General features: G+C 40.7%; 1 protein-coding gene across 1 annotated transcript in view; it reads right to left on the bottom strand.

The window, feature by feature from the left end:
* The window catches only part of RGS7 (regulator of G protein signaling 7), a 348752-nt gene that overhangs the window by 59737 nt on the left and 276587 nt on the right, over positions 1-12428 (bottom strand). Inside the window, exon 9 of the mRNA XM_075555677.1 lies at positions 8301-8375. Coding sequence (XP_075411792.1) covers positions 8301-8375 — 75 coding nt within the window. The remainder of the gene's footprint in view (positions 1-8300; positions 8376-12428) is intronic.

Raw genomic sequence — 12428 nt, 5'->3', positions numbered from 1 at the left:
AACCTAAATTTCCATCAACAGATGAGTGGATTAGTAAACTCTGGTACATACACACAATGGAGTACTATGCAGCACTGAAAAGCAAAGATGATCACATGAAACACGTCACTTCATGGGAAGAGCTGGAGGAAATTATCCTAAGGGAGGTCAGCCAATCACAAAAGAACAGGTATAACATGAGTCCCTGAGGTAAGTATGATCAGCACAGTAGGTATAGAAGGAAAGACACTTATCTCACAATATATAGGTGGAGGCACAGGCAGTCAGGTGGAGGTCAGACAAAACCCAAGGAGGTAGATGTGAATCCAACATAGAGAAGGGGAGGGGGGAAGGAGGAGGGAGAAAAGGAGTGGGGGGCTGAGATGATGGTATGGGGGGAACAGGGCACTAACCCACCTACGGGGAGAGTAATGGTTATGTATCCACAGAATTGGGAGTGTGCACACAGACCCCACCATGGCCCACCAAACCAGGAGGGCAACGTAATCATGTGGAGGATTGTATGAAAAAATTGGGCTACAGGGCTGGCCCCAACCAGAGCCAACCTGACCCCTAGCATAGAATTATGTGTGACAAAGAACAACACTAATTCAGGTGGATGAAAGGAGCTGACTTAACACACCCACACGGAAGCAAACAAAGAAGGAAAAAGAGAAAGGGTCAGTCGGCCTAGACTCCATACTGACACCCCCAGCCTGGAGGATGATGTCCCTGCACGGAGCTGCTCGGCACAGAGAAGACTGTAGGGCTGCCAACAACTCAAGACATGTTGTCCCCTCACTGGAGCGTGATGCGACGGTGGACAATAATGTGGACGCATGGTGGGGAGATAATGTGGCCTGAATCCCCCATAGAGGAACAAACCAAGAAGGGAGCATAACAGATCAGTAATTGGAGCAAAGCCAATCCACAAAGCCCCTAAAGAGGCCCCAAAATAGACTGCGTTAGGAGGGGCAGACCCCGCAACTCTCCCAGGCCCAGGGGACAGAGATTCATAACGGCCAGCAGACAGACCTGGAACTATGTACATTTTTGTTGTTGTTGTTTATTTTTTCCTCTTTTAAATCTTTTGTTGTCATATTGTTTGGTCTAGGACATTGCTGGTTTGTCTACTTATGGAAGACAGACATGGGGAGCAAGCTCAGGGAGATGGCAACAGGGCCAGTGACCTTGGAGGGTCTTGTGGGGAGAAAGTGTGGAGGGATGTGGGGGGAAGGGTGTGGTGAACCAACATCACCATAGACAGGGGAACAACTAGGGGATGAAAACCAACAACTAGGAGGTTATAGAGATCCTGTGGGTATTAGAGCAACACCAATGTAGCTGAGATGGAGTACTAAGAGGTGGAAGAAGGGGGAACATGATGGTGGGGCAGGAGGAGGCAAAGGGAAACAGCTAGGCTCTAGGAAGCAAAGCTAAAGATAGAGGTATTAACAGAGGTGTGTACTTATGTAAATACATTAATCCATAAAAATAGAGGTATTGGCCTATGTACATATATTTATAAGGCAATACACTGAGGCTTTGGATGGGCCTTGAGCCTCAGCTCATACCCTCTCTCAACCCAAGAACTCTTTGTTCTAACAAAATGGCAGTTTGTGATGCTTACCCCCAGCCCCCAACACAATCACTAAAGACAAGATGTGTACATAAGCAAATGTGGCAGATAGCAAATGGTGTCTGGCTATTTAAAGATAAAGTGTCTAGGGTCTTAAAGGCTTGACGTTAAACAAGTGGCCATCTAAAAGTGAAGTAACCAGCCCACATGGAAGAAGCACACCAGCTGGTGAGTTCATTTGGTGTCATCAGGACCAGGTAACAGGCATCAGAAGATTCATAACAAACAAAAATGGGGTGCTGAGAATGAGGGGTCAGAGCAGAGACCCAAAGCTCCTATGTAGACCATGGAACAGCCCCCCACAAAGGGGTTGCAGGGAAGGGATGAGTCAATCAAGGTGCAGTAGAGCACCTACGGATCATGCATTATACCTGTTTCCTCACCCCCCACTATCATGACCCCATTGCTGCTTCCCATTCTGGACTGGACGGGAACATGTACTTAAGTATTGGCAAGAGATAAATCTCATGACACAGGGAATCCAGGAAGAGGATGAGGAACAGCAATACCAAAAGGGTCGGGGGAATGAGGACAGAGGAGGGGTTAAGGGGAAACAGATAGAAATGAATGGAACATAACCATGTCCCCCCTCCATTTCAGGGGGAAGAACAACAGAAAGCAGTGGGGAAGGGAGACAGTGGTTGGTTTGAGATATGAAAAAATAACAATCTATCATCTATTAAGGGGTCACAAGGGTTTCTCCCACTTGTAAGCTGTGCTCAACATCACAAGAGTTTCTGTGGCATTTTTCCTGAGCAGGAAACAAATTTCACAGCCCCACAGATGGTCTCTTAAATCGGCCATCACAAAAAATGAGGTTAAAGCAAAATTGCTTTTACAAAAAAAAATTCACTGTGACCAGATAGAACCTTCCCAGGCGATGCCACTGGGTACACTAACTCAGCCAGTGCAAGTTGCTTGCTGCTCACCTAGGGTGGAAAGTGCATTCTATGATAGCTCCACCCAGCGACACTCTTTTCTGGTGTTGAGGGCGGGGTGACCACTTGTGCATGTCTTGAAGACATGTGCATATCTGTTGGTAGATAAATGGGAGAAACAACTTCCAAGCAAGGAGGTAGGGGTTGTGGGGTAGGGTGATGGTGATGTGGATTATTAATAATACTTTCAAGGACCCTTGGAGTCCTTAAATGGAGTATGCCTGGTACTGTGCTCCTAATAGGCCACATTGGTCCGAGTTGATGTACACTCCCTGGGAACCCAGGCCATGTGTCATAAAACACGTGAATATTGATCCCTGGATATTCAAAGCTCACAACACATCCCACAGGTCATAGCAGAGGGATGTGATGTGGAAACTCCACTAGGTAAATTAGACTCTATCTCAAACACACCTATAACCCGAAGAATTAAGGCTGAAACGACATGGTTTATGTAGGAATAGAACACGGCTGTACCAAGAGTATTTAACTGTCAGTAGGCTGAATAGCATTTACCTGCTACTTTGAGGCCCTACTTGCTGTAGTGAGATATGTATTGTTCTGGCAGACCTATGTCTTATAATGGCAATGAATATTATTGTAAATTTTGCATGTAAGCTTCCCATTGTTTATGTAAATAACACCCAGTCACATAAGGATTTATTCTGTATAATAATGCATATATTGAGATTTATAGTTAGTCTACTCTTGTTTAATCTCACTTTCTCAATTGCGTTTTAAATTATTACCATGGGATAACCAATCACACCATAAGCAGAAGCTCCTTATGCTGTAGGAATATGATTTATAAGATTCACTACCATAAAATAATAAGGATGTCTCTCAGGTTAACCAGAGGCAGATAAAAATATAGATTTAGGAATGGATTTTGGTCTCACACCTAATCCTAACACTAATCTGAAAACAATTAGTTCTTATGACATGGCCTTGCTCTATACTCACCCTCATGAAAAAAAACATGAAAGATATGGGTGCTAGAGCAAAGTGTGATGAGGAAATTTGATGGTGCCCCGCTATCAGATAGAACAGTGTTTGGGGACTTAAAGACTTGTTTCCAAACAAGCAGCCATGGAAGAAGCCCACCAACACCTATGCTCCATGGTTTATAAATTATATAATCTATAGAGTCACTGCGTTTTAACTCAAATGTACTAGGGACTCTCTGGGGTGCTTAAAGACACTGTGTCCTTATGATGTTTTCCAAATTCCGAGATGCCCTGTGTACACAGAGAACACAGCTGAATTTGTTAAGATAAGCTTAGTCACAAGGAATTGTTTGTGTTTAGAGCAATTTTATCACGGTGTTATTATTACAGTATGCATAGTATGCACCCTTGCCTCATCAATATGTAAAGCTGTACATTGGAAATAAAATGTGCCTTTCGGTCATCAGTCCACTGGCCATTCATTTTCTTCAGGTCGTCATGCACTGCAGGACCATACCGCTGGATGGCAACAATAATCCAAACCCAAAGGAGTAAACAATGTCAGTTAAACTTTGAGACTCCGGTATGCCGAAGGCGATGGATGACAGTGGAAGTCCAAAATACATCCACAGAATCTACGCAGGGAATAAGCCTCTGATGATTTCCTTCTAACCACTATGGAAGGACAGGCGTAACCTGGTTGCCAGACAGAGAATATTATAGAGGGGATTACAAAAGATTAAAATGATAAGGCTGACTTGAATGGTTAAAATGTAGTCATTTTACCTCCCTTTAGATACACTTTATGCATGATCTGGTTTTTAACATTTTCTGGTTTTGTTCATATTGAGGTTTATCTGTGTTGTACTTTGTCATTTTTGGTAGCCTTCTTTACTGAGTTATGTTTTTCTATGTTTTGGGATATATGAAACTCAGGATGGGTGAATCTATAAAGACAATAACTGTAATCGGGTTCATGGAGGGTGTGGCAAGGGAGTGAGGGGTAAGGGGAGCTGATATCAAGGAGTACAGGAGGCATAAAATGTTTTGAAACTTATTGTGGTAGCAACTGTACAACACTGCTTGATAAGACTGAATTATAGAATGGGATGCTAACAGATACTAACACAATGGTTTCAAATAAAACAAATGCAATAAAATATGTGTGAATTGTTTAATGGAAAATTGATTAGCTTTGTAAACTTTCACCCACATCACAGTAAAATTTTTTGAAAATCACTGACTGTGATCTACTAACTGTACATATCTAATGAAAGATTTTTTAAAGTATATTAAATTGCTGTCATAGGTTAAAATATTATAAAATATCTTTATCCTTTGCTCCCAGATATTATCTAACTTGAGCTAATATTAATTACTATATAGTGTCATTAATTAATAATTTTGCTGATTTATTTAAATAACATTCATGTAAATATTTTAAAAATACATTAGAATACAGAGATACTAAAATGCATTTAAAAATACATTATATAAACTAATACTATACATGTATATAATTATGTCAATGTGTGAGTATAAAATATATACACAATTTTTTTTATGCTAGCAACTAAGCCTATAAACTGTTTGTACTATCCAGGGTCTCCCTATGATAGAGGAACTTTGCTAAATCTTTTGAATGAATGATGAATGCAACATTCCAGTTCCTAACAAAATATGTGCCAAAATAGCAATGATAATGATTCTAACATATAAACCACTTTGTGGCTTAGAATTGTATAGTCATATATAAAGTCACATCATAATCAGTGAATATTTTAACAAGTTAAATATTTCTAATTATGATAAACTGTGTTTATCAATAGTGAGAAAAAATGTTTTGGTTGTAGCACATGAGAGTACCCATTCCATTTATTTTAGCATATTTCAAAACTTTCCTATTTCAGGTTTCATGTAATTTCATTTCATTACTATATAACTCTGCAGAGAGACCCTGTATCTCTAACTGTATCATGAATTTTACCTTGCTTTTCCTCATCTCCCCCCAACCTCACAGTTAAATGTGGGCTCATGGGATATAAAGAACAGGATTGTTAACTGGTGCCTTTCAGATTTTTAGAAATAAATGAAATATACACTTAAGTTCTATCTTGCAAATCCATTTGCTTCTCTCAAAACCACAGTATAGCTCGAGGAGTGTCGGTAGGGCAAACAGTCTGCACAGTGAGTTACGTTTCAGAACTCAGAAAGCAGGGAGAGGCAGCTTGATGGATTGTTGGAGGAGCAGATGACATGCTTGAATGTTGTTCCATAGGCAGGTCCTGGCATACTCAGAATGGGTGTGTGAGCAGAGGATGAGAGGTGCTGAGTGGGATAGTCCCAGGAGTAACCCCAGGGGCAATCAGGATTTCTTAAAAAAAAAAAATCTTTCTGAAGATGTAAAATAGTCTATTGCCTTTGAAGAAGAAACAATAATCTGAAACGTTTGTCACATTATATTGAAACTTGTTTTCCTGTACCTTGATGAATCAATTGTTCATATAGATGTCTTTGAAATGTAAACACATATATTAAAATACTTGCTAATTAAAAAGAAAACAAAAATGACATAATTTCCTAAATATAGAGCCATGATTTGCATTAAACACTTTTCTTTTAATAGCTTGAGCAGCTGGGAAAAAATATAAAAAGGTCCAAGGAACAGAGGACTTGGAGGGCTGCATCTGAATGGGTTTTGTACGCTTTTCCTGTTGGGTTCTTTACCACAACAGCAAGGCATATTGCCTTCAAAAAAAAAAAAAGAGAAAGAAAGCCTCTTTGGTGTATACTGGGGCTTTTGAAGACAATGCTCTGCTTGTAGGGATGGAAGGAAAGACAAAAAAATTAAAAAGTGCATTCCCAACAGCTACTGTGGAAAATGCTATTGTTACCTAAGAAAGTCTGTGGTTCGGACAAATGATTAAGGCTCAGCTACTAGCCAAACGATTTGCTGTTCAAAACCACCCAGAAACACCTCGGAAGCCAGACCTGGAGAGCTGCTTCCGAAAGCAGAAAACCCCACACAGCAGTTCTACTATGATAACACGCAAAGAGAAGCAAACCCCAAACAGAGAAAACCATGTTTGGAATAGTAGAATGCTTTAATCCAGTATTTTCAACCTGTGGATTCAGAATGACATAGACCCTAAATTTATATGTGTATAAATTGAATAGGATTGACTCTGTACAAATTGCTTTAAATGAAAGCTGCAACGCATTTTCAAGATTATTTAAAAACATCACTGATTTCAGGATCTTAGCCACAATCCTCACCCCCCTCCGCCACTTCCTAAAGTATTTTCTCGCTTATCAGACACTAAATATACAACCACTATCATATAAACGTTGGCCCTTAGTGGTGCTGTGGGTTAGGCATTATCAGTTCAAACGTACCAGCTGCTCCTGAGGAGAAAAATGAGTCCGTCTGCTTCTGTAAAGATTTACACATTTGACAACTCTGTGTTACGCGTGAGGACACTTGATGACGGTGCGTTCTGATATTATATGACTAGCAAACTCCCAGTGGCTCAATGCGAAAAGTCTGGGGATGTGGACTGAAAGGTCAGTGACATGAAGCTCCCTGCCACTCAAAGAGAAAACAATTGCTTCTGCAAATCATATGCTTGAGAAAATTGTGGTGCTCAAAAGAAGTCCTCAGACTCTACCTGTAGTTTGACATGGTTTACATCTCTCTCATTGTTTTTACCGATCTGCTTTACCGAATCTAAGGATTCCTGGTTGCACTGTTTATTAAGTACTGGGCTGCTAACTACGGGGTGGGCAGTTCAATTCTACCAGTTGCATCAAGGAGCACAGATGAGGCTGCCTGTTTCTGTGAAGCTCTAAAGGCTGGGAAACCCCATCTAGGGTCATTACGCATTGGAATCAACTTGATACCAGTGGGGTGGGTTGTTGGTTTTTGTGGCACAGTGGTTACACATTGGTCTGTAAACTGCAATGTCAGCAGTTTGAAACCACGGGGTACTCTACTGGAGAAAGATAAGAGAAAGGCAGGACTTTTTTACTCCTGTAAAGAGTTACAGCTTCAGAACCCCACAGGGGCAGTTCTACCCTGTCCTATAGGGTCACCATGAATTAGCGGACTGTGAAAGAGACAGTCTTCTCTGCGGATGGCTGGCTAGTGGCAGGGGAGAGAACCTTCTCCTCCTGGTCTCCTGTCAGCGCTAGTTAGCACCACCAAGGCGCCTCAAGAATCAGTCAAATGAGAGAATTAGGAATCCACGGGTGATGCAAATCATGAAGCAACCAGCTGCTGCCAAAATGGTAGCAGTTTGAGTTCGGATCTCAACATGTGGGTTGCGATCCCTTTTGGGATCAAACGACCCTTCCACGGGGCTCACCACAACACGAGAAACTGTATTAAAGGGTCGTAGCATTAAGAAGGTAGAGAACCACTGATTAAGAGCAACCTTGGAAGAAATTCTTGGTGATTTGCTTCCGAAAGATCAGAGCCTCGAAATCTCTGGGGCACACAGTTCTACCTCAATCCACACGGGTTTGCTCCGAATCAGAATCCATTTAACAGCAGAGGGAACCATGTCCCTGCGGAGAGAAAAGTGGACTGGAGCCCAGGATTGAGGCTCCAGGGGTTTTCCACAGCGCAATAAGGCAGAGTAAGTACTCCACAATAGGAGAACATGATGCTTTCTTTTTGTAAAGGCGAATGTCATGTAAAGAGTGCTTCTTATTATAAGAGCTGTAAGATCCCCCGATAAAATGATCTTTAAAGAGAGTGCAGCTTATTCTTACCAAAATTACCACAATGAAGATTACCTTTCGGGTTTTGTGTGGATTTCTCATTCTGGAGGACTTCTTAATGTCCACTTCAGTAGTATTTACACATCCAGGCTGGAAATGGAAAAGTACAGAGATACAAGAATTTTTACAAGGAAAACGAGTGCATTGTTTCTATTCAGTACATTTCTCTGTAGGTGAGAGACTCATTCACCAGAACCTGAGCAAATGCCAGGACAACAAAAATCACTGGCAGCTCTTCTGAAACTATCACAGCTAATTTATGAATTAAAAAATTATTTTGCTGAAAATGTATTTTAAAAAACAAGTAGCCATCTCAACAATTTCTACATGTATAATTTGATGACATTGATTACAGTCGTCAAGTTGTACAACGACTATCACTTATTCATAACTATATTATTCTTCCATCATTAACATAAACTCAAGGAGCCCTAAGAACAAGATTTCCCTTTCCGCATTCTCCTATCCACTTTTGTCACTATACATTTGTTTATTTCATAAAAGTGAGGTCACCCAATGCCCTTTTTTGACTGACTTAGTTCTCTCAGTTTAATCATTTCAAGGTTCTGTTATAGCAAGTATCAGAATTTCATTTCTCTTTAGGGTGAGCAATCTTCTATTGTACATATTTCCATTCATCTACTGATGAATGCTTGGGTATTATCCAAAGTACTTCAGTGAATATCACTGTACAAATTTTTATTTGCATTCCTGAATTGCCCCAGTTAGTTTTTTAAATTGTAGTCAGCAATAAAATAAACTTTACCATTGTAGTTCTCACACTTTGAAACCTACATTATCAATAACTCCAGAGGAATGGAAAAATAGACACTTGGTCTTTGCTAATGAAAGTTGATGCTTGTATCTATACCTTCTAAATGGACAGATTTAGCATTAGGGCCTATGCAGATCAAATGAGCAACATCCCAGCTTTACCTCTATGCTCATTTTCCCTCAGATTGTCTACTCTACTCTACTCCAGCATGACAGTGATTACATGCACGCTTGCTTTTTCCAAGTTTGCAAACCAAAATGGCCTTCAGTTGAGGCAGCCCATGTCCCATTATACATTTTAAAGTAATTGTGAAATTTTGACACGGATGGTATTTATTTTTCATAGAGAGAACGTACATAGATATGGTGGTTAAAATGTGAACTATGAAGAGACTGGAACTCAATGTACCATGCTTTTACCCATAAAATTTCAACTTTCATTTTCCATTCTTGGAGGCTAGTTAATTGTTTTAAATCAGAGAGTATTGGCATCCCATGATGCACACCTCCCCAACACAATCGCTGAAAACAAATGTGTGCATAGCAAATGTGGTGAAAAAAGCTGATGGTGTCTGGCTGTCAAAAGATACAGCATCTGGGGTCTTAAAGATTTGCAGGTAAACAAGCAGCCATCTAGCTCACAAGCATTCAAGCCCATATGGAAGAAGCACACCAGCCTGGGTGACCATAAGATATAGAAGGGACCAGGTATCGGGCATCAAAGAACAAAAAAATCGTATCAATGGGTGCCCACCTTCACGATATGATCACTGAAAACAAATGTGTGCATTAGCAAATATGGTGGAGAATCAAAAGATATAGCACCTGGGGTCTTAAAGGCTTGACAATAAACAAGCAGCCATCTAGCTGAGAAGCAACAAAGCCCACATGGAAGAAACACAGCTGTGTGATCACAAGCTGTTGAAGGGATCAGGCATCAAAGAACAAAAATCATATCATTGTGAATGAGGGTGTGTGCAGAGTAGAGACCGAAAGCCCACCTGTAGGCAACTGGATATCCCTTTACGGAAGGGTCACGGGGAGGAGATGATCCAGTCAGGGTGCAGAGTAGCAATGATGAAGCATACAACTTTCCTCTAGTTCTTAACTGCTTCTATCATGATCCCAATTCTACCATACAAATCTGGCTAGACCAGAAGTTGTATATTGGTACAGAGAATAACTGGAAACACAGGGAATCCAGGACAGATGATTCCTTTAGGATCAGTGGTGAGAGTGGCAATGCCAGGAGGGTGGAATTGAAAGGGGGAAGCGATTACAAGGATCTACATATAACCTCCTCCCTAGGGGATGGACAACAGAAAAGTGGCTGAAGGGAGATGTTGGACTGTGTAAGATATGACAAAATAATAATTTATAAATTATCAAGGGTTTGTGAGTGGGGGGAAGCGGGGAGGGAGAAAAAGGAGAAGCTGCTACCAAGGGCTCAAGTAGAAAGCAAATGTTCTGAGAATGACGATGGCAACAAATGTACAAATGTGCTCGACACAATGAATGGATGGATGGATGGATTGTGATAAGAATTGTACGAGCCCTCAATAAAATGTTTTAAAAATAAAAATCAGGAAGTCTGAAGGAGAGTAAAAACCTCAATCTGCCACAGTGACTGAGAAAACAGACTAGCTTTCAGTTGCCCCCAAGCCAACAGGCACAAAACTTCTTTTTAACTCTAGGAGGGGAGGAAGACAGACAGGAAGGAGCAGAGGGAGGAGGGAGGAAGAGGGAAACAGACAGGAAGGGTAGGAAGGAGCAGAGGTCGAGGAGGAAGAAGCACACATAAACCAGGAAACAGAGAAAGGAGATGAAAGAAGAATGCATGTGATCTTAAGCCAAAAAGGGACCTTAGTTATAATCTTTAGAAATGGCAGGAAGCTAATGATTAATTACACAGGTTGTGTTTTCCTTCATTTTTAAGATTCTGGCAGAGAGTTTAGACATCTGTGGTCTTAGTAAAAAGCACCATGTTACACATGGTTTAATTTCTCTGTTTTTTTCCGAAAGATTGCAAAAGTCATCATTAACCCTGGGGTGCAATTCCAGAGGCACTGTAACTGAGAAAAGAGGCCTTCACAGAGTTGCGAGTGTTGGCAAGAACCAAAGAGCAGTGACTGGTGCTATCAGAGAATCGTTAGGGAAGGAACTGGTCTTCACAGACATGACAAGCAACAGGGATGAGGCATTTTGATAATGAGCGTATTGAACATTTTCCTTAAAGACAGCACAGTCACTGTCACAAAACATTGTGATTCTAATAAACCACACACAAAAAAAGCACACAAAAACCCAGCATTAATATTGTAATGGCAAAGAAAGTAATGAAAACATTTTCTTGATTTATTTTTTGGAATAATTACATGTAAAACATATATACACACTACATACATATTACATTATAAAAATTAACTAAATTATAAATTTGGTTTGTATATTCAATTAAGAATGAAAACAGCTTGCTTATGACTATAATCTGCTTGTCTGTTTAGAAAGAAGGGAAAGTAAAATCCTGGCTGTACTTTATTTATTAAGGGATACTGAGCATTCACTTAGGTCTGTGGTTGATAAATTATCTGACATAACTGATTTAAGTTTTCTGTTATGGGTTTTAGGAATCTGTAGTGAATGTAATTTGTAGGCAGGCTTCACTACCACTTATCTAGGTGTAATAAAGAAAATGTTTTAAAAATATTGAAATGATGCATTTTCATTTCATATTCAATTTGTATTTCTTTGAAGTATCCAATCCTTAATATTTAGCTATTACAAAAGGGGGCTCAGATTCTTTCTACTGTTATATAATAGCCAAGCATGGCAAGTAAAAGAGATAAGCAAGCTTTCCCCTTATGTTAGTTATGGGGTGGGAATAACTAAGAAAAGTGTACAGTAAAAGACAAGCATGTCCCTCATATCTGCAGGGAACCAGGAATCAAAGTCAGATCACTTCTATCAGGTGGGAACCCCAGGTGCGGTGGGAAAGATGAACAGAAACACACAGAAAAGTTTGGGGGAGGCTACACATGTGGGGTGGGTAAATTGTCTCATGACCCTAGAGGACTCCCGATCACATAGAGCAGAAATCCAAATAAAGGAGGAGCTGGCAAGAAAGATGCCCATGGGGCCAAGTTTCCAAAGACGTCTAGGGACTTGACATTGATTGCACGCCTCAACAAAGGCCGCAGAGTTTCTGAAATGACTGCAGGACAGGAGTCTGAGGGGGGACAAAGGTTACATGGGTATGGATCCACAGCTAGAAGCAAGTAACTAGACATACAACCTCCAGCAGCGACTGCAGATGGTGCGTTAGCATCTGTTGCAGTACTCCCGGAGCCCACACCAGCCTCTAAATTCACA

This window comes from Tenrec ecaudatus, chromosome 8 (assembly GCF_050624435.1).
Source record: "Tenrec ecaudatus isolate mTenEca1 chromosome 8, mTenEca1.hap1, whole genome shotgun sequence".
Lineage (NCBI taxonomy): Eukaryota > Metazoa > Chordata > Mammalia > Afrosoricida > Tenrecidae > Tenrec > Tenrec ecaudatus.
Note: the sequence above shows the minus strand (reverse complement) of the source record. Positions and strands in the feature narration are given on the sequence as shown.